Consider the following 21,918-nt stretch of genomic DNA (forward strand, 5'->3'; position numbering starts at 1 on the left):
CATTCAGTAAAAGTGATGAATTTTATTATTAATTGCGGTGGAAAAAACAAGGTACCAACTAACAGACGTGCAGTGCTTAGATCACAGACATGTAACACGAGTACTTAAAATATAAACATTCAAGTATTTGTCCCACGCCTAACACATATAGTGAAAAACATTCTACTAAAAAGCAACTTGTCCATCTTGTAATCCACATAAGACAGATTGAATCTTAGGATGTTTGCTGATGTTAGGTATTTCATGCAAAAATTATTCCCTCATGCGTTGTTTCACATTACAACTTTTTTGGCCGAAACCTATAAGTTTTACGAGGTTTGGATTTGAGAGAATAATTTAAAAATATAATTTTAAATTATTTTATATTAAAAGAATTTGATATTCATTAATGTTCGACAAAATGTATCTCAATTTTAAATATTGTACTTCTCATTATTTATTAAGACACTCTCAATTTTCATTCATACTAATAAATGTGGCGCACCTTATGTACTTGTGTACAATTTTTAAAAATTATTTAAAATAATTTATTTATATAAATTGTATTATTGATATAAATATATTTACAAGTAATAAGTTAATTAAAAATATTTTGATTTATAAAAAAAAATAAATAGAAAGCATGATTAAACCTCAATAAAAGTAAAAAGCATAACCTCGAACTTTCCAAATCACCAATGTACATATATATAGTCATAATTAATAGACAAATCTAAGTAGAACCATCCTTGGATTTGGTTCTAAGGAACGACCCGCGTCTCGCCAACTCACTAATGGGCTTGTTCGTGAACCTAATTAGGTTATATACAAATCCACCGGCAACGATTCCTACAATCGGACCAACTATGTATACCCATAGTCCTCTGTACTCGTGTTTCACTATGGCTGGTCCTATGCTCCTTGCCGGGTTCACCGATGCTCCGGATACGGGCCTGCACTCATTCACACAACACACACATTATCTATCAATATATTAATTAAAGCGGGGCCCCTTTAGAAATGTAAATTACACTTTTCTTTAAGAATGAATAGAATATTCTCTACTGGTAACTATGAAAAATGTTAAAATGTATACGAAAAGTTTTTGAAGGGTTGTAAGTTTAATTTTAATTTTTTTTTAAATTTAAATATAAGTGATTCGATTAATTATAATACATATTGTAAAATTGAATAAACAATTAATTAAAGTGGAGAAAATACATACCCCGCGACAAAAACATTTAACATTATTGTCATACCAACTGCAAGTCCCCCCAGCTCTCCGACCTGAATTTCAATTATAAAACAAAATAAATGTAATTGAAAAGTGAATTAAATAGACATGTATTGTTATTTTTAGAAGCTTTTTGTTTAAATATTGGGAAAGAACTGTAGTGACAATGAGGAATTTGTACCGCTCGATTGTCGGTAGAGGATCCGGAAATGACAAACATGAGGAGGAAGGAGATGACGATCTCCATAGCCAAAGATTGGCCGTTTGATCCGACTGGAAGTGTGCCAAAGTAAGCTTCTTTGGTGACATCCAACATCGAAGCTAGAGTGCAACTCGCAAGAATTGATCCCATCAATTGAGCTATTATGTACAATGGAACCTCCAAAAACAAAATACAAATAATTATTGATGTCATCTTCATACACATGTTATAATTTGACATGACACTGTAGAAAAATGAACCCAAACAATAGCCACCTCTTTCCAGGAAAAGCGGCGGAAAATGGCAAAGGCGAGAGTGACAGCCGGATTGAAATGAGCCCCCGAGACATGGCCGACGGTGTAGACCATCACCATCACAATCAACCCCCAAGTCACGCAGATTCCGGGGAACGTGACAGTCCCGCCATACAACTTGTTCACTGCAACTGAGCCACACCCTGCAAAAATCACAAAGTACGTCCCGATCAACTCCGCCGCCACCTTCCACAACGTACAATCATATCAGCTCCAAAACCCAGAAAAATAAGCTAAACTAAACCAAACATGGCCTAAGCAATAATAGGTACAAACCCTTTGTGCAGTGGTGACAACTGCAGATGAGGCACAGAAGCCCTTGATGTGCCTGGATTGGGAGGTGGCATTGCAGGCAGCAACACCTGACTCCAGTCTCGCGATCTCTTCCTCCTCCTCTGCTATTCCCTCCACTTTGGACGCCATTTTTCTGAAAATTTTAAACTTAATTACGGATTGGGAGGTTTTACTTTTTCTTTTGAATGTGTTTCTGTGAGGAGGGTGCTGAGTTTTATGGTATATCATCAGTGTTAATCCTAATCTTGAGGGACTGAAGTAATTATCCGTTTAAGGAATCAGATTTTGTCGTTGGATTTGAATGATTCGCCCGAGATTTTCGAGATTGCAGTGTTGATTAATGACTGTGGAAGAGATATTATCGTATCATCGGATGCGATTGTTATCCGATCCTCTTCCTTAATCATAGGAAAAAGAGAATGTACGTACGAGAAGTTCTACCGCTTGACGGACTCAAAAGTTCGTATAGTGCATGGATTTCTTCATTTCAAAATTTATTGTATTTTTTGTTTTATTTAATATATACATGTAATATGTATAATTTTTTTTTTAAATGCGTAATATTTATGTACATGGTGTTTGCGATTTTCAGTCCAAGGAAGGAGATGTGCTCACTTTTTCCATTAGGTTGAATATATTAATTTTACGTTCTAATGAATTTGTTTAGGCGCTATGTAGATTTGAGATTAATGATGTTCATTTAAGGCTACCACTATTTACATTCTCAGATGAGTTATATTAAGAGTAATTACAATGGGTTGTTTATTTTTTATTACTTAAAAAATCATAGAATATTTCTTGAAATTAATGATTGTGTAATAAATATCCTATCATAATATCTCATATTAGAAAGATATTTATAATTTTTCAAATAATAAATTATATTTATAATTATGATAAATTTAAATAAAGTCCATCCTAATTTAGAGAAGTGTCGGTGTGATAAGTTTGCAAACTATCTTATTTACCTTTCGAGTCTTGCTCCAAGTTAGGAAAATATCCTCAACCTAATAATAGCTTTCTTTTTGTATTTGTTTTTAATTATAGGAATTTTGGATCTATAAAATAAATACTCATTTGAAATTTTCTTTCTTCAGGTAAATTATAAAGGGCTCTTTTAAAATTTGTCTTAATTATAATATTTTCTCGTTATCTGAAAAATTACAAATACTGCCCTAAAATTACAAATTTCTTAACAAATACCCCCTACAATGAGTTGTTATAAGGAGTATTTGTTAGGATATTTATAATATTTCAAAAAACAAGGGAATATTTATAATTATGACAAATTTTAAAAATTCCTTTGTAATTTACTCTTATCTTAATATTATCATTAAAAGTAGACATCCTATTCATGTAAGCATCATTTAATCCAAATCCATTTTTTATTATGCGTTTGATTAATCAATCAATCTCATGTCATTTATATATGTAAATGAGATGTTAGAGGCTTAAAGTAGAATTTTATTTGAAATAAGACACAAAACTGAGCTAGGGTTTTTGCAGCAAAAGAAGTGGGAAAAAGAGCGCAAGAAATTCTCAGCAGCAGAGCCCCAAAAGCAAGCGGCCATGGCGAGCACCAAAGTCCAGCGTATTATGACCCAACCCATTAACCTGATCTTCAGGTTTCTACAGAGCAAAGCTCGCATTCAGATATGGCTTTTTGAGCAGAAGGATCTGAGGATTGAAGGCCGAATCATTGGCTTTGACGAGTACATGAATTTGGTTTTGGATGACGCCGAAGAGGTCAACGTAAAGAAGAACAGCAGGAAGCAACTTGGGAGGATTTTGTTGAAAGGGGATAATATCACTTTGATGATGAATACTGGGAAGTAATTCTGGAGAACAAGGCGAAAAGTGTAATCACTAAATCGTAAAGTGGCTGGCTGTTGGTGGTTCTATGGGACTGTTGTCCCAACTTTGTACGGATTCAACTCTTTTAGGATCTATTTTCTCTTAGACCATTGTCTTCTATCTCACAACTATTGTGTATCACCTTATCCTGCCATTTGGATATCATGTACAAGAATTTGTAGTACTTGAAACTGGATATCAGGTAAATGTTTGGCATGGCCGTTGCAGACAGTTGAATATGTTGAGGGAGATGCATTCTTACTTTGGTTACAAAAAAAAAAGACACAAAAACTGAGATAATCAAAAGTTAATACAAATCAGGACCAATCGAGCATTGAATGTATTGCATAGAAAATTCTAGCTCAGATTGAGTCTCTCTAAATTTGAACCAATTACATAATAAAGTATATTAATATACAATTAAACAAAAGTGACAAATTATATAGTATGTGTAATACATTTGTACCGTAATTAATTGGATTTTACTAAGCTTAATTGAGGTAAGAAAATTGTTCTCCACCAACCTTCTACTATCAAGCAAAAGTAGAAGAGGAAGGGATTGATTGAGATCGGAAAATGGACAATGAAAGAAGAGAACTTTGACACTCAAATGATAATCATGTTGGGTTCCAGGAATTATATTATACCCCAACAGTGATCGGAGACCAGCAATCTGGAAAACAACCATTTCGTCAAATCTGCAGCCGTTCATTGCGTGGGGGACCCGATCTTGAGTGGTTTCAGCTAAAAGTAACATTCTTTCGAGTTGTTGCAAATGGACTGCTCCCCCAGTGATTTTTCAACCTTAACCTAATTACCTGAATTTAGAATCTTCTGTTGGTCCCCTACTGCCTGAATGTGCACCTAACTCCACTCTTGTTAACTTGCTTACAAGTCCCCTAGGGAACACAAATAGATTGGGTTTGGGATCTCTTATTGAACGTCTTGGGTTTGAATTTGGGTGGATGAGTGAGTATAACGACTACATGTATGATTACAAATCAATAATTATATGCCAACTCCTTGAAATGACTATGGTAGAAGTAGGTGAACATCGACATCTAATGATTCAAGATCTCAAAATTTTGAGACTTCAACTTTGTCATCTAAGCTAGGCCATATTGAAACATCCAACCACCGTAATCCACACTGTTTAGAACATTTTGAAGTCGATAATTTAAAGACGTACATTCAACAATAAAATATTTCTTTTTTCTTTTGGCCTTATACTTCAAATAAAAAGGTTACTATGATAACTAGATACAAACATCTCCCCCATATGTATACTCTCTCACACAAGGTATTTTACACAAAACAAGAAAATAAGAGAAAAGAAATCTTCCGATCTTACACACCTAGAATCAAAATCAGTTTATTGACACTTACCAGTCACTAAGTACCCATACTAAAGGCCTGGACTGGCATTCGTGCTTCATTTCTCCTCCTTCCTCCTTTTTTATTCTCCTCAGGGCTATGGACAGCTACATACAACACCAGCCATTGTCAAAGACCCTTGAAAGTAGATAGAGTCATCATTTCGATGGAACTTCAGAAGCACAACTATTTATTGGTATATCAGCTGGAGTGCACACCAGCGCCCGTTTCTGAAGGTGTCTTAGACTCTGCTCCATACTAACTTGTACCATCTCAGCAAGCATCTGTTTTGCTTTTCCTACTTGATCTTCCCCGTCAATCTGAGATATAATATTGGACACAATATTCTCTATCGTATCTGGTTGAAGCTCAGATCTCGGGTAAGGAGTGTCCCTCAGCAGCCGCAAAAGCATTTGTGCTTTGGATTGAGATTTGGGTGTTCCTTGGACGGTGAGCTCAAGAAGCCCAGGGATTACACCTTCCATAAGTATTGGTTCTCTATACCTTGAGCGATCACTTTCGCACATGGTCAAAAGCGCTCCAACGGCATGTTCCCGACTTTGAGGTGACCCACCCTCAAGGACTTCTACTACTGCAAGTATTCCCCCGTCTTCAGATTTCAATGCCATTCTTCCCTCTTCGAAACCCACCAAGGACTCAATCAAAGCAGTACATTTTTCTGCAGTTTTGGAAGACCTTTTACAGGATTTAAGCAAATCAACCAATAGCGGAATTGGTTCTGTTTCAAGGATTTGGCCAAGATTATCCGTGTAAGTTGACAGGTTGTAAAGAGCCATCACAGCATCATATTTAGCTTGTGAACTCCCATGTCCCAGAATTTCAACAAGGAGAGGGATGGCACCAGAAGCACTAATGACTTGCTTGTTAACTGATGATGCAGACAGAGTGATCAAGGCTGCGGCTGCATGCTCCTGTAGAGCTAGATTCTCAGACTGAAGGAAGCCAATAATTGGTTTTAAGGCACCAGCTTCAATTATTTTAATCTTGTTTCTGCATATATGCAAAACCAATCAAACTCTAGTTTCAACGACAACAGAGATAAAAAGAGCCGACTTTTTGTATATAAGTTCTACATAGGACAATCCAGCTAAATTGAAAATATAGCAGTTATCAGAAGCAAACTTATAGACTGCTACAATCTAGGCGTCTGCTACAGTAAATCATATGACCACCCATTCTTCCCTGGATCTAGATATTTCCTTATTAACCGGGGGGAGTTGGGACCTACAGTATCAAAAGATGGGGTGTTCAGGGGCCATCATAATTACTACGCTCCTAGCTTTATTTTCGGGAAAAGTTGGACAAGTCTAGATATCAATCTAACAAGTCCATCAAGGTCAGCTCAGCCTGTTAGCATTTAAATTATCCCTGCAGAAGAACACTAAGAAAATCAAATATCCGGGATAATGATCAACGAACCCTTTCCATTGATAACGGAAGTTATTAGTTAGCCCATAAGAATTGTTAAGTTATGCCCAATCTGGTCTAGCACTTGGAAAAGAGAAAAGAAAGAAATACAATTGCTTCTGGGAAGAGAACAAAGACCCTAACCATCAGGTAGCTTAAAGAGGAAGATGAAACGAAAAGTGTCAGATGACATGGACTTAAAAAGAAAAGGTAGGAAGTTAAAGAAAAAGTAAAGAGAAAGCAACACGTGAAAACGAGACCAAGCCCATATTACACCTACCCACCTCAGTACAGAAGACTTTCTACCCGTTTAACCTAGCATATGCCTGGACGGTATACAATTGTTCCAAATCTATTGAGTTCCATGCTTTTGCGGCAAGAGAAGCTCAACTCTGACTAGAACTATCTTATTAATCCACAATCTAGAACCAAGCACCTTGAATAATAGCATTATCAACTTATAAAGCATACCCATCCATTTTGGACATGCACGAATCACCAAAATTCCTCAAAGTCTGAGATTCAATTGTTAAAATTCACGTATTCTAGTCCAAATACGTATATTCCATTTTGTATACATGTTAAGCTTTTGTGGAGGCCTTAACAAATGACAACATAGGACCCGGCTTTTCAGCACTTATTTTAAGATATTTCTTGATTTTATAAGTCCAAATTACGGAATCCGAGAAAAAGGTGTAATAAAAAAAGTGACCGTAGAGTGAAACTCCTGTCAAATAAACAATACCCAATTGGAATCAAACCTTTTCTTTAGATAATTAATAGAGAAACTCCAAACCGATTCTTTTGCCTCAAATTCAGAAGTTCATAGTTAGAATTCAAGACCTTGAAATTAACATTCCACTAACTAAATCCAGAACTCATTCTTTGCCACCAGATCCACTTCAATTTTAGTAACAGTTAACAATCAAAGTAGAACACGACAAGCACACGCGCCAAATAAACATTAAATGTTTAGCTCACGTTTCGTCTTTGACGGCGAGGTTCAGCAAGGCGGCGAGGGCGGCCTCGTTGGCTTCAGCAGATTGGTAGCTGAGCATGTCCACAAGGGGTCCAACGGCAGCGGAGAAATACCGCCGGTACCGCTGCGATGTCTTGGTCAGCCGTCGGATCTCCTTTGCCGCCTGCACTCTCAAACTGAGGTCATCAGATCGAAGAAGAGCGAGAGTGTGAGTAACGAGGGATGATGAGGAAGAGGAACTCGCATCAGTATCAGCTTCAGGAGCCGGGGTGGCGAGGTGGCAGTGGGTGGCGCCATCTTGGATGCCCATTTTCACTCTCTCTCTCTCTCTCTTCCAGTTTCGAGTTGTGGAGAGAGAGAAGAAAAGCTTGTGTAGAGAGAAAAAAATCAGAGAGAGAGTAGGCGTTAAATAAGGAGGAATTGTAAGGTTGAGGAGTCGCGCCGTAGCTTCAAGCAACTGTTGCTACTTACGATTACGGTGTCGCCTTTTCAACGGCCTTTTTGTGCTTCGGCTAGTGCGGTGCGGTGCGGTGCGATGCGAGGTGGGGCAGTTTTTATTTTTTATAAAATTCAATTATTTATATTATTCAATATATTAATGTATAATTACACGATCCACCCTGATGTTTAGTATAATTATACGAATGACAGCCGATGTAGTAATTTTTTCAATGATTTCATTATTTGTTATAAAAAATTATGTACCAATATTATCAGTGGAAAAAAATGAATTTGAGAAAAATTATATATATCCGTAATAAAGTAAATAAAAATAAAAATATGTATATTTTGTCTTTTTGACCTTATACGTCTATTTTTTGTCAATTTTGGACGAAAACAAAATTAAACTCCAAATAGGTCTCATATACATTCAAGTTTTCAACTTTGTTTCTTCTCCAACTATTCTTTCTAATCAAATACCAAACTTTTTCTTATACATTCACTAATCTTATACATCAATTTTTCATCCCAACTAAACAAACATTTAGGTGTAAGATGTATAACAGTGGTTTGGTTATAAAATATTTGTTAGACATGCAATAAGTTTGTAATACATCAATCAGTAAATATGAATTTTCATTGAACTTTTTTGTTGATATCAGCAAATTTCGTGAATTTTACTAATAGAATGATCTATTTATTGAATGAAAATAAATTTCAAAAAGTACTAAGTGTAATTTTTTAAATAACAGAAAATTTACGTATAATTATATCAAATTTTTTAGAATGACAATTTAATTATTCATACATTAACCTCAAATATTGAGTTAATACATTAATATTTTTGAAACCGAATACATTCAAGAAAAACAAATAACAAAAACCTGCTGCAGAAGCAGACTATATATCATATTCGTGGAATTTGGACCCATTTTAAATCTCTAGAAGATAGTACGTTTTTATCATAAAGTTATTTATTTGATTCCATTTGTCGTTATAAAATTGTATTGATAGATAATCTATAAGTATATTATAGATAATTTTTATAGTGTAAATAATCTAAGTGGTGATTTAACCGAGATTAGTTAAAAGTATATATGATAAACGAAATAATTTACACTTCACTCTTATGAGATTTAATGTAATTACACGTAAATTTTTTATGATTTGAGAAATTACATCTAGCACCTATGAGATAATTAGTCAAAATTCATCAAATTTGTTATATTAAAAAAAAGATAATTATATTTACAACCCCTCACCTATTGTCTTTTTTTCACAAACCACCCTTGCTTTTTGAAAAATTACGTAAACCGCTCCTGACAACTTTTGAAACCCAAAAATATCGATTGTAGACTAGGTCAATCTTTAAAATAATTTTCAATGACATAAATACCCTTAAGGTGCTTCTATAATTATCAAAAGGTAGAAGGGTTGTCAAAGTGATACTTATGAAGATGAGTAATATGACTCCATATATTTTTTTATTATTTATACTAATTTTAAATTTAAATATAAATTATTATATTAGCTTTTTTTATTGAATCTCTATATAAAATTGCACATGTTAATCATTAAAATATTGAATTCTTTAATTAATATATATAAATTATCCCTTAGTAAAATTATTAAAATCAAAAGATTATTTATAACTAAACTTTACTAAAATTAAAATTAAAAATAATTTATGTATATTATTAAATCATATTAGAATTAATAAATAAATAAGTTATTTATTAAAAAAATATTTTAAATTGTTAAATTCTTTATTTTAAAAATATAATCACTTCTTCCCAAACCACACCACCATGCCCACCCTAACCCCCATTTTATTAAACTACTTTTTTAATAAATAAATAAATTTATTTTGTTACTTATAATTAGATTTATATAAAATACATAAATTATTTTTACTTCTTATTTTAGTAAAACTTAGTTATAAATAAAAATAGAGGATAACTAATCTTTTAATTTTAATAATTTATACAAATATGATAATTTTTTAATTTAAATTTATAATCTATTAACTAATTTTATTTATATATTAATTAAATATTTTAATTTTTAAAAGGTTCAATTTTATGTAGAGATTCAAATAAAAAAATTAATAAAATAATTTAAATTTAAACTAAAATTAGTATAAATAATAACAAATATATTAGTTCATATTATTCATCTTCATAAATATTACTTCGACACTATTTCTATTTTTTTGATAATTATAGAAACACCGCTAAGGAATTTATGTCCTTGAAAAATTATTTTAAAGATTAACATAGTCAATAGGAACATTTTTAAATTTTAAAGGTGTTAGGGATTGTTTTTGTAATTTTTCAAAAGATAGAAGTGGTTTACGTAAAAAGACAATAGGTGAGAAGGTGTAAATATAATTATCTGGAGGAGACCGGGAAATAAATGTGGAGGTATTAATAAGTATTGAAGGAGACCTACTATAAATGTAACTATTTAATCTAAACTGAGGCCCACGATTTATAGTTTTTTTTCTTAAAAATAAATAAAAAAAAGTGATGCATTATTATTTTTTTAAATTAATTGATTATAATAATCAATATCAAATATATATCTAACAACAACCGACAACTATAAAATCATGTACTGATCATTAATATCAAAAAGTTATATCTAATCAACAAATACTATTGAATCAGAATGATGATGGGTATATGTATAATTCCCCTGCAAAAAGACTGAAAAGCCCTTCATTAAGGGTAGGATGGTCATTTCCGCGACCGGATCCGCGTACTTTGCAACGGGCGGGTCGCAGAGGACCCGACCCGGGTCGCGGGAACTGACAGAAGACCCGGACAATGACGGCCATTCGATTAGAATGGGAATCAACCAGATGAGGCCACGTGGCCTAGTACTTGCCGTACAACTGTGTACTATAAATAGACCCCGATACGCCATAAATGAGGTAACGGCTATACATTAACTGAGATCGAACTTTGAGATAGAATATATTTCTCTCGATCAACCTAACTTGAGCGTCGGAGGGTCATTGTCGGGGACATACCCGACGAGCTCACGGTTCGTGTTTTATTCTCAGGGGATCCAAAACCTGTTTCGGAAGAGTTAGTCGATCAGCGGTGAGATCGTCTCAGGAGATCGAATAATTCGACCCGGATCAGTTGGCGCCGTCTGTGGGAACTTCTGAGAATTTTGTCATTATGGAAGGTTCATCGAGGAGAAATGCTGCCGAGGAAGAAACACCCAGGAAAGGAGCAGGTGCAACCATCCAAATCACTCCGGATGAGTTGCAAAGAATGATAGAGGAGGCAAGCCGAAAGGCCATAGTAGAATATGAAAGGAGAACAGCGACCCCCCTGGTCAAAGAAACTGCTAGAAGGCAGTTATTCGAAAACGTGGAGCCAATAAGAGAATCAAGAGTCCAAGGGGAGCATGATCATCGCAGTAAGCGACCAGCATCATCCGACGCAGGTTCCAGCAGCCATGGACGCGCAAAAAGAAGAGAGCCGGTTATATCCAGGGCCGAAGTGGAAAGCGTGGGCAAACAGATACACAGCCTGAATAAACAGATTGACGAGTTGAAGAAACGGGGGGAGATCGTCTCGCAGAACAAGAACTCCCCTTTCAGTAATGAAATCCTCGTTCAGACTGTCGAGCCGGGGTTTAGAGTGCCCGATCTGAGGAGATACGACGGGATGAGAGACCCCCAGGAGCATGTGGCCGCCTTCGAAATGGTGATGAATCTTTACGGACAATCAGCCCCGATAATGGCTAAATTGTTCGCGACCACACTCACGGGAAAGGCACAAGAGTGGTTCACGAACCTACCCCGAGGAAGCATCGAGTCCTACGAACAGCTCGTGCAAAAGTTCAATTTCCATTTCGCGAGCAAAAAGAAGCAAAAGAGGTCGGCTACCCATCTGTTCAACATCCGACAGAGAGAGGATGAGACGTTGAAAAATTTCATGGGCCGATTCAACAACGAGACCCTGGAGGTGCAAGAATTGAGGATTGACATGCTTGTGAGTATTCTCATCCATGGGCTCAGGAAGGGTTCCTTCGCCTCCGCCCTAGCGCGAGATCCGCCCATTGATGTCGAGCAACTGATGGCGATAGCACAGAAATATATCGACGAAGAGGAAATGAATGCGATGAAAGATTCGGAGCGGAGGGAGCGAGAGTATATTCCCAGACGACCTCATGAGGGAAGAGGGGGAGGAAATGACAAACCAAGAACAGAGAAACGGAAGGAGCCCAAGTACGTGCCAAAATACCACAACTACACTCCTTTGGCCATGTCCCGGGAGAAGGCTCTGATGATGGTAGAAAATGCCGACGTGCTGAAATGGCCTAGACATACGAGATACACCCCCACCAAGAAGATGTCTAACAAGTACTGCCGCTTCCATCGGGAGAGAGGACACAGCACAGAGGAGTGCTACCAGCTGAAAGATGAGATCGAAAGGCTCGTTCGACAAGGGCACTTCCGAGATCGTGTGCCCCCAAATTGTAAGATCGGAGGGGGAGGAAGGAGGAGTAGATCGAGAAGCCCGGACCGAGACAGAAACCCGGGCCCATCAAGGATCGATAGACCCCCGGCAGGTGGGAACAACGCACCCACAAAAGGCGTCATATACACAATAGCGGGAGGATCGACTGCGGGAGATTCGGGTCGAACACGGAAGAGATGCGCCCGAACAGCCGGATCGACGAGACAGAAGGAATTCGTGCTGAAGGTGGAGGGCGAAGAGGCCATCTCATTTAATAGCTCAGACCGATTGGAGGATGGGGGAGAACAGAACGACCCCATGGTCATCAAGCTCGATATCGCGAACTTCACCGTCCATAAAGTGTTGATTGATAGCGGAAGCTCAGCGGACATAATTTTCAAAAATGTCGTGGACCGGATGGTGCTGGAAAATGCGAGGCTCGAACCAGTAAAGACTCCGCTGGTCGGCTTTGGAGGAAGCGAAGTGGCTTCATTGGGGACGATCGAGCTGCCAGTGTCCATGGGCGAAGAGCCGAAGAGGAAAACGCTGATGGTAAAATTCCTAGTGGTCGATACCCCGTTCACGTACAATGTCATACTGGGTCGGCCGGGGTTGAATTCATTCCGGGCGGTTATCTCCACATACCATATGAAGATGAAATTCCCCACTGAATATGGAATCGGGGAAGTGTGGTGCGACCAAAAGGAAGCTCGTAAATGCTATAACTTGTCGATAAAAGCGGAGCCGAGGTCGAAGAAACAGAAGGTCAGGGAGGACGCGGAGCCCCGACCATATGAGGCTGAACACTTAAAACCCAGTGAGGAATATAAGGCTATTCAGCTCGCAACAGACGACCCCAGCAAGACGACCAGGATAGGGTCCAGCATGAAAGAGGGAGAGATGGCCATGATTGATTTCCTGCGGAACAACGCAGACATGTTCGCATGGAGCCCATCGGATTTCACTGGGATAGACACGGAGGTCATTGTACACCGACTAAACGTAGACCCCACCGTTCGACCTGTGCAGCAGAGGAAGAGAACTTTCAGCAGTGACAAAAATGATGCTATCAGGCAGGAGGTCGATAAGCTACTAAAAGCTAGATATATATCGGAAATCCAGTACACGAATTGGCTTTCCAATGTAGTACTTGTCCCAAAGGCCTCAGGAAAATGGCGCATGTGTGTGGATTTCACGGACCTGAACAAGGCTTGCCCTAAAGACCCATATCCGCTACCTCGGATCGATACCATGGTGGATTCGACTGCTGGATTCGAACTCTTTTCGATGATGGATGCATACCAAGGATATCACCAGATCCAACTGGCGGAAGAAGATAGAGACAAAACCTCCTTCGTCACAGATAAGGGGATTTATTGCTATAACATGATGCCGTTCGGACTGAAAAATGCCGGTGCAACCTACCAACGATTGGTTAACAAGATGTTCGGCGATCTGCTCGGAAAAACCATGGAGGTATACGTCGACGACATGCTGGTCAAGAGTAAGAGGTCACAAGATCACATTAAAGATCTCTCTCAGGCATTCAGTATAATGAGGTCGCACGGGATGAAGCTTAACCCGGACAAATGCACATTTGGAGTGACAGGTGGGAAGTTTTTGGGGTACATGATCAGCGAGCGAGGGATAGAGGCGAATCCAGAAAAAATTCAAGCTATAATGAACCTGAGATCACCCAATTCGGTCAAAGAAGTGCAGAAGCTCACGGGAAAGATCGCATCCTTGAGCAGGTTTATATCTAGATCGGTCGACAAAAGCTTACCGTTTTTCAAGGTCTTGCGGAAGCCCAAAAATTTCGCGTGGACATCGGAATGCGATCAGGCCTTACAGGAGTTAAAGAAATACCTCACAAAACCCCCACTGCTCGCAAACCCGAAGGAAGGGGAGACTTTATTCTTGTACCTAGGGGTGTCCGAAAATGCGGTCAGCTCAGTGCGGGTGAGAGAGGAGGCCAGTAATCAAAATCCGGTGTATTATGTTAGCAAAATGCTCCAGGGGGCCGAATCCCGATACTCGGAGATGGAAAAACTGGCCCTGGCCCTAATTGTTACAGCTCGAAAACTGCGACCATACTTCCAGGCACACAAGGTGGTGGTATTGACGAACCACCCTCTTAAACACGTGATGTCGCGACCCGAGGCGTCAGGAAGACTAATCAAATGGGCAGTAGAACTGGGACAGCACGACATTGAGTACCAACCCAGAACGGCTCAGAAAGCACAGGTACTGGCGGATTTTGTGACGGAGTTAATGAGCGACCTAGAACGACCCGAAGCATGTGAACAACCTTGTTCGAAATGGATGCTGCATGTCGATGGGTCTTCCAACGCGAATAACGGAGGAGCGGGCATATTGATCCAAGGACCCGAGGGCATCGAGATAGAAGTGGCTGCTCGACTATCATTCCCGGTAACGAACAATGAGGCAGAATACGAGGCATTGGTATTAGGGCTGGAGCTAGCGTATGAGGCAGGCGCTCGCGATCTGGAGGTTTTCACCGACTCACAGCTGATCGCTATGCGAATTGAAGGAGCATACGAGACAAGGGAGAGAACCATGACACAGTACAAAGAGATTGCGCAGCGATTGATGAGAAAATTTAGTGGATGCTCGCTTTCACAAGTTCCCCGAACAGAAAACGACAAAGCGGATGCCCTGTCAAAATTTGGTGCGGCGATGGACGGAATTCGGGATCGCAAAATCACGGCCCTAGTACGCGAGCAGTCAGCCCTCGCAGGTAGATCAGAAATCCAGGTCGTTTCGACGACAGGGTCTTGGATGAACGAAATCGTAAGTTACCTTGAGGAGGGTACCTTGCCTAGCGACTCGGTGGCGGCCAAAAGACTCAAGTTTCGGGCTGCTCGATTCACACTGTTGGGGGGCCAGCTGTACAAGAGGACGGTGGACGGTCCTCTCTTGAAATGCTTGGACGAAGAGAGGGCCATGTACGTGATGCGGGAAATACACGAAGGAAGCTGCGGTAATCATTCGGGAGCGAGATCGCTAGCTCAGAAGGTGATGCGGCAAGGGTATTTCTGGCCCATCCTGGTCGAAGATTCCAAGAACTTGGTGAGGAAATGCGAGAGTTGCCAGAAGTACGCTTCTTTGATACATCAGCCGGCAACGCCGATGGAACCGATCAAGATAGCATGCCCGTTCGACCAATGGGGAATTGACATCGTAGGACCTTTTCCGCCTGCACAAGCCCAGAAGAAATTCATCATCGTAGCGGTCGAATATTTCTCCAAGTGGGTCGAAGCCGAAGCAGTAGCCAAAATCTCGGAGAGGGAAGTCATCAACTTCATTTGGAAAAATATTATATGCAGATTTGGTATACCCCGGATACTAATATCTGATAACGGCACGCAGTTCCAGGGCAGGAAAATTACGGAATGGTGCAAGGAGCTGAAGATAGCGCAACACTTCACAGCAGTTGCAAACCCTCAAGCGAACGGGCAGACCGAAGTGACGAACCGAACGATCTTGCAACATTTGAAGACTCGCCTTGAGAGCAAGGGGTCGTGGGTCGACGAACTGCCCGGGGTCCTGTGGGCCTATCGCACGACACCGCGAACCGCCACGGGTGAGACTCCCTTCTGCTTGGTGTACGGGACCGAAGCCATCATCCCAGCCGAAATTGGGGAGGAATCGCAAAGAGTCATGCAATACGAACCCGAGGCGAACCGAGCCGAACGAAGCTTCGACCTCACCGTCATCGAAGAAAAAAGAGAGGCTGCATATGCCCGAATCCTACATCACAAGGGCCTAATGATGAAGAGCCATGATCGTAAAATTCGACCCCGCCAGCTGCAGGTAGGAGATCTCGTGCTGAAGAAGGTGGAGGCGTCAAAACATGTAGGAAAGCTGGAGCCACACTGGGAAGGCCCTTACAAAGTGATCGAGATCAGAAAGAAGGGTACATACAGATTGCAAGACATGCAGGGTCGCGATCTACCACGCCCTTGGAACATACAAAACTTGAAGAAGTTCTACGCCTGAAGCTAGGAGCCTGTGAAATGCCATCAACCCGAACAAGGAGCCTGTGAAAGGCCGTCAACTCGAACAAGGAGCCTGTGAAAGGCCGCCAACTCGAACAAAGAGCCTGTGAAAGGCCGTCAACTCGAACAAGGAGCCTGTGAAAGGCCATCAACTGAAGGATTGACCAAGGAGCCTGTGAAAGGCCACCAACCGAAGGGTCGGACAATGACGGATCGAACAAGGGGCCGGTAAAAGGCCATCAACAGGAAGACCGAACAAAAACTACACGGGGAGAGTTCTAACAGATTACTAATGGTATAGTCTCAAGGTTAGGAAGATCGAATCCATGTTAAACATTGTATTATTGAGTATTTACAACTCTTGTAATTTACACCACGAGATCTATCAAAGTTTCTTTGTTTTGTGCTTACATTCGTTTTGTGCTTACACTCGTGCGTACATTACTATCATTACTCGCTTTCCAAGCAATACGCGAACTGAAAAAGACGCGTCCAATATGCGATCTGAAAAAGACGCACTCAAGCAATACGCGAACTGAAAAAGACGCGTCCAATATGCGATCTGAAAAAGACGCACTCAAGCAATACGCGAACTGAAAAAGACGCGTCCAATATGCGATCTGAAAAAGACGCACTCAAGCAATACGCGAACTGAAAAAGACGCGTCCAATATGCGATCTGAAAAAGACGCACTCAAGCAATACGCGAACTGAAAAAGACGCGTTCAATATGCGATCTGAAAAAGACGCACACAAGCAAAAAGCGAACTGAAAGAACACAATGTGCAAATATAGCAGAGGAAGCGAGCTGACAAAAGTTCATTTTCATTCGACAAAATGTCATATACAGGGGTTATCAAAATTTCCACCCCACCCTCCTGTTTACAAAAAATGAGGTCCTAACAATCTCTAGGATTTACATTTGGATCAATCAGCTCAAAATCCTACCACAAAAATAGAAGAATCGGGACTAATCAGGCGTCAGCTTCTGCCTCCAGTTCGTCCCTCAGGACCATGAATTCATCGTCTTTCAGCTCAGGATCCGGAGGAAGAGGTTGAAGGTCGCCATCAAGCGAGATGTCAAGTGTGCTGCGGTCAAAAGACTCGTGAAAGCCACCGAGCTTTTCGACTTGAGACAGGCAGGTCTCATAGCCCTTGGCGAATGAGTCCGCAGACTTGATCTCAAGAGCGGTCGTGAAGGTGTCAGTCTTCAAAAAATCACGAACCGCAGACATCCGGGAATCAGCCAAGGCTCGCTGATGCTCTTCAACCAGAATGCGACCAGCTTGGCCTTCCTCCAACCCACGCTTGTGGCCCTCAACGAGGCCGACCTCACGTCCAGCTTCGAACGCCTCTTTCTTGGCCTCTGCCAGAGCGACCTCTTGCTCAGAACGAAGAATCTCCCTCTCCTTCTTGGCAACATCGAGCTCGGCTCGCAACTTTTGCACCTCGTCCCCCAAGGCCAGCAGGTTATCCTCCTGCTTGCGCTCTGTCTCGTCCCGTTCGGCCAGTTGAGACCTAAGATCTTGCACCTTCTGGTCAGTCTGAATGTAACTCTTCCGATAATGGGTGCATTTGAGGCTTAAGCTTCGAAGAAAGGTCATGGCCTGCAAAACCAAATGCAATGAATGGCACAAAAGAGGGGAGGTCGAAAGAAACCAGTCGATGAAATACCTGGACTAGGGAGTGGGATGCGAACTCCTCGAGCCGAATAGGGTTATTCGGTACAAGTGCTCCCTGATCGCGAACGGAGACGAATGAGTTGTAGATTGCAAAAGTATCCCCTCCAGCCTCGCCATACAGCGACGAGCTCGACATATCCTGCCATTCGGGAGGCGGCACATTCCCTCGAAGAGCTGCCCGGCTATCCTCCCAACATGTGGCGAGCTGCGCCACCCTCAAAAATTTGTCCCAATCTTCATCAACACTAGTCTTATCTGCGGCTTCCTTAGCCATCCTGCTTAGCACGCTTGGGCTATGCGATTTTGAAGGAGGTGGGTGAGAGGTTCCCGCGGGCTCCTTCGCTTTGCCCTTATCGCTAGGCCCTAACTTGGACTTGGGCCCTTGTCCTTTCTTCAGGGGAGATCGCCTCCTTTTCTTAGATCGCTCCTCAGGCGGACCGGGGCTTCCCTGGTCGATCCCATGGCCCCCGCTAGCCTCATCCAAACCCAGATCTAACTCCGAGGAGTTGTAGCCAAGATGATCGTCATGGGCGGAAGGTGTACCCTCGCTATCAACTGCAATGGGCTGTTGCCCGTCAGGAGTGGCAATTGCGAGCGTTTTGGAGGGAACCGAGGAAGGTGGGATCGGAGGTAAATCTTTAGCACTTGCAACTGCCTTGCCCTTCCCTTTCGGGTCCGAGGAACTGGCGATCTCACCCCCCTTCCTTGATTTGTTTTGGGCCGCGATCCTCCGCATAGCCGAGCGCGTGCTCATGATGATACTATCTGCGAGCAGAGAAAAGTTAGCACACGCGAACACTACAGTGATGAAAGCAAGTGAGACCAAAAGACGAAAATCACCTAAGGACTCTTCGATGTGAAGGGACGCTGGAGAGAGCCCAGATAATTGCAAAACTTTCTCATTGAGAAACTTCTTGGGATCATACTTATAAAATGTCAGACTCCTTATTTGGTCACCCTCCAGCCCCCCACCACAGATTTTCGGAAGGGGTTTATACTTAGTCCACTCGTTCTTGAAAGGCCAGACACCACTAGGAGATCGAATGAAAATGTAGCGATCTAACCAAGCTCCTACATTCGACTTCAGGGCGCTCAGATACCCGCAATCTGGTTTGGCCGAAAGATAGAAAAAACCTCGACTACCAGATCGCTTCGAGGTGGTGAAGGAATATAAACTCCAAAAATTATCAAAACTGGGTTCTAAACCTAGATACCGCATCATTACAATGAAAAGGACTATATGGGTAATGGAATTCGGGGAAAGCTGCATAGGGCATAACCCCAACTTATTCAAGATCGCGGCCACTGGGGGGGCCAGAGGAAATCTCAACCCAGCATCGAGGTGTTTGATAGAAAAAGCAGTAAACCCCTCAGGAGGACGATGCATACGGTCGAAGGTGGCAGGGATGAGAATGTCAAAATCGGAGGGGATGTGGTACTTTTCCCTAATCTTATTTACAGGAACCCTAACTGTACTGACCACGGCCTCCCAAGGGTTTTTGGCGAGCCGGTCCTGGAACTTGGCGAGGACCGAAGGACCAGTTTGTTTATCCTTAAGTTTGGTGATCGGAAACTTTTTATTCCTCTTGGGAGAGGTAGAATACGACCCGTGCGAAGACCTAGAGACAGACCTAGACCCGGACCCTGAGGACGAACCAGAACCAGACTCGGAAGAGGACCCCGAAGCAGATTCAGGACGAGACGAAGATGACCCTGATTTAGATCGTGGCTTAGGGCCAGATCGCGACTTAGAATTCGAGTTAGAGCTGGAAGGCATCGTACCTTAAAGCAGGATGACTCTGGAAGCCGCAGATCGAATACGAACTCGTGGTTGTGAGCCTTGGTCGCTGGAAGTCTTTTGCGTGAGGTGGGCCGAGAAGTCAAATGAGGGGGTATTTATAGGAGATCCACTCTGGAACAACGCGCCCGGACGAACCGAGGGGATTAGGCCACGTGTACGCAATCAACGGACGCGACGGTTCGACTTCATCAAAGGCAACGAACTTGCACTTTGAAAAAGTGGGGGAGTAATGATGGGTATATGTATAATTCCCCTGCAAAAAGACTGAAAAGCCCTTCATTAAGGGTAGGATGGTCATTTCCGCGACCGGATCCGCGTACTTTGCAACGGGCGGGTCGCAGAGGACCCGACCCGGGTCGCGGGAACTGACAGAAGACCCGGACAATGACGGCCATTCGATTAGAATGGGAATCAACCAGATGAGGCCACGTGGCCCAGTACTTGCCGTACAACTGTGTACTATAAATAGACCCCGATACGCCATAAATGAGGTAACGGCTATACATTAACTGAGATCGAACTTTGAGATAGAATATATTTCTCTCGATCAACCTAACTTGAGCGTCGGAGGGTCATTGTCGGGGACATACCCGACGAGCTCACGGTTCGTGTTTTATTCTCAGGGGATCCAAAACCTGTTTCGGAAGAGTTAGTCGATCAGCGGTGAGATCGTCTCAGGAGATCGAATAATTCGACCTGGATCAAATGATACATATTATTAAAGTAAAATAACATCACACATCGAGAGTTTGAACTCATGTTCATGTGTCAACTTCACCAATTAAACTAAACTTTAATGACTATACAACTTTATAGTTACATATCCTAAATTTCCCATTCAATCTTGACATAATTCACATATTAATTGAATAATTCTAATCGAAATTTCGATAGTTCCACTATTGAAATAATTATTTTTTTAAAAAAAAAATAAAAATTATGATCATTGCATTAAAATGATTACACAAATATTAATTGTATGTAAATCCCAAAACTGGCATGTTGTTATAAGGTTTGATTGAATAAATCTTAAAAAATATATAGTCGAGATAACTGTTAATTAAATGAAAAATAATTGCGACGTGATTAAAAATCACAAATTGTGAATTTTAGCAAAATATATTTTCAATAAAATTAATTTTAAAAGTGATTATTAAAAATAAGTGAAACGATATAAATAATTGCATAATCAAGACATATAATTAACACGCTCAATCACAAAGCCAAACGAGTAATTAAGCAAATTTGCTTGATCATTGGGATCTTTAACCCAATCATTTCAATCCATTTGGAGATCCAATAACCTTAATTTGAGATTGTATAAATTAATTACTACACGTAAGATTAACGACGAGACTAATCTCCAAATGTGTGATGCGCTTAGAGCACGTGTGCAGTCCCAATACTTCAAGTTAAACAAGTAATACTGAAAAAGACAGTCTGTCTAACACCAAACAACGTAAGGATGATAATTCTACACGTATTAATCCACCATCCACCTCATCACAATGTAATCTTCTCCCATATTTATTTAGCCTACAACACATTTATATTCTAAAACATCGCATGTAATGCATCAGAATCATCAATTGTTGTGGTCTAATGATTAAAATGTGGATTTGAATTTTAAGACGTTTTTTGGGACTAAAAATATATTTTAATATATGTGTTGATTTCTACGTCGTTAAATATTGATATTATCCAATATTAAATTATTTATATCATTTCTGATTAAAAATGTGCATCCACACAGCGGGTTTGTGGTATGCCGCTTCTACTTTTAATTCGACTCCCACTGAACATATGAATATTTATCTCACATTTATATGAGTTTATTGTG

At 40.7% G+C, this 21,918-nt stretch overlaps 4 protein-coding genes across 4 annotated transcripts; 2 read left to right on the top strand and 2 right to left on the bottom strand.

The window, feature by feature from the left end:
• Nucleotides 1–684: 684 nt before the first annotated feature.
• Nucleotides 685–2,428, bottom strand: LOC105177894 (putative aquaporin NIP-type). The gene is made up of 5 exons (XM_011101179.3): nt 2,006–2,428; nt 1,691–1,915; nt 1,395–1,592; nt 1,205–1,266; nt 685–932 (listed from the first exon to the last, which is right to left on the bottom strand). Exons 1-5 carry the CDS (start codon nt 2,249–2,251, stop codon nt 713–715), a joined length of 951 nt encoding a protein of 316 aa, XP_011099481.2. The 5' UTR covers nt 2,252–2,428; the 3' UTR covers nt 685–712.
• A 1,067-nt stretch (nt 2,429–3,495) lies between these two features.
• Nucleotides 3,496–4,168, top strand: LOC105177893 (uncharacterized). The gene has a single exon (XM_020699119.2). The coding sequence runs from the start codon at nt 3,593–3,595 to the stop codon at nt 3,857–3,859; it is 267 nt and encodes an 88-aa protein (XP_020554778.1). The 5' UTR covers nt 3,496–3,592; the 3' UTR covers nt 3,860–4,168.
• Nucleotides 4,169–5,067: 899 nt separating this feature from the next.
• Nucleotides 5,068–8,173, bottom strand: LOC105177892 (U-box domain-containing protein 9). The gene is made up of 2 exons (XM_011101177.3): nt 7,661–8,173; nt 5,068–6,262 (listed from the first exon to the last, which is right to left on the bottom strand). Exons 1-2 carry the CDS (start codon nt 7,966–7,968, stop codon nt 5,410–5,412), a joined length of 1,161 nt encoding a protein of 386 aa, XP_011099479.1. The 5' UTR covers nt 7,969–8,173; the 3' UTR covers nt 5,068–5,409.
• Nucleotides 8,174–11,287: 3,114 nt separating this feature from the next.
• On the top strand, nt 11,288–16,597 carry LOC105178339 (uncharacterized). Its single transcript, XM_011101805.1, has one exon. The coding sequence runs from the start codon at nt 11,288–11,290 to the stop codon at nt 16,595–16,597; it is 5,310 nt and encodes a 1,769-aa protein (XP_011100107.1).
• Nucleotides 16,598–21,918: the final 5,321 nt, after the last annotated feature.

Source organism: Sesamum indicum, linkage group LG9, assembly GCF_026168435.1.
Source record: "Sesamum indicum cultivar Baizhima isolate 11 linkage group LG9, ASM2616843v1, whole genome shotgun sequence".
NCBI classification, from domain to species: Eukaryota; Viridiplantae; Streptophyta; class Magnoliopsida; order Lamiales; family Pedaliaceae; genus Sesamum; species Sesamum indicum.

Bases quoted from the DNA above. Each gene is read 5' to 3' on its own strand.
- LOC105177894 (XM_011101179.3), bottom strand. From the start codon at position 2,251: ATGATATACCATAAAACTCAGCACCCTCCTCACAGAAACACATTCAAA. The intron at 1,916-2,005 runs GTTTGTACCTAT...ACGTTGTGGAAG, and splicing joins TTGTCACCACTGCACAAAGG to GTGGCGGCGGAGTTGATCGG. The intron at 1,267-1,394 runs GTACAAATTCCT...ATTGAAATTCAG, and splicing joins CCTCTACCGACAATCGAGCG to GTCGGAGAGCTGGGGGGACT.
- LOC105177893 (XM_020699119.2), top strand. From the start codon at position 3,593: ATGGCGAGCACCAAAGTCCAGCGTATTATGACCCAACCCATTAACCTG.
- LOC105177892 (XM_011101177.3), bottom strand. From the start codon at position 7,968: ATGGGCATCCAAGATGGCGCCACCCACTGCCACCTCGCCACCCCGGCT. The intron at 6,263-7,660 runs GTGAGCTAAACA...GCATATATGCAG, and splicing joins CTCGCCGTCAAAGACGAAAC to AAACAAGATTAAAATAATTG.
- LOC105178339 (XM_011101805.1), top strand. From the start codon at position 11,288: ATGGAAGGTTCATCGAGGAGAAATGCTGCCGAGGAAGAAACACCCAGG.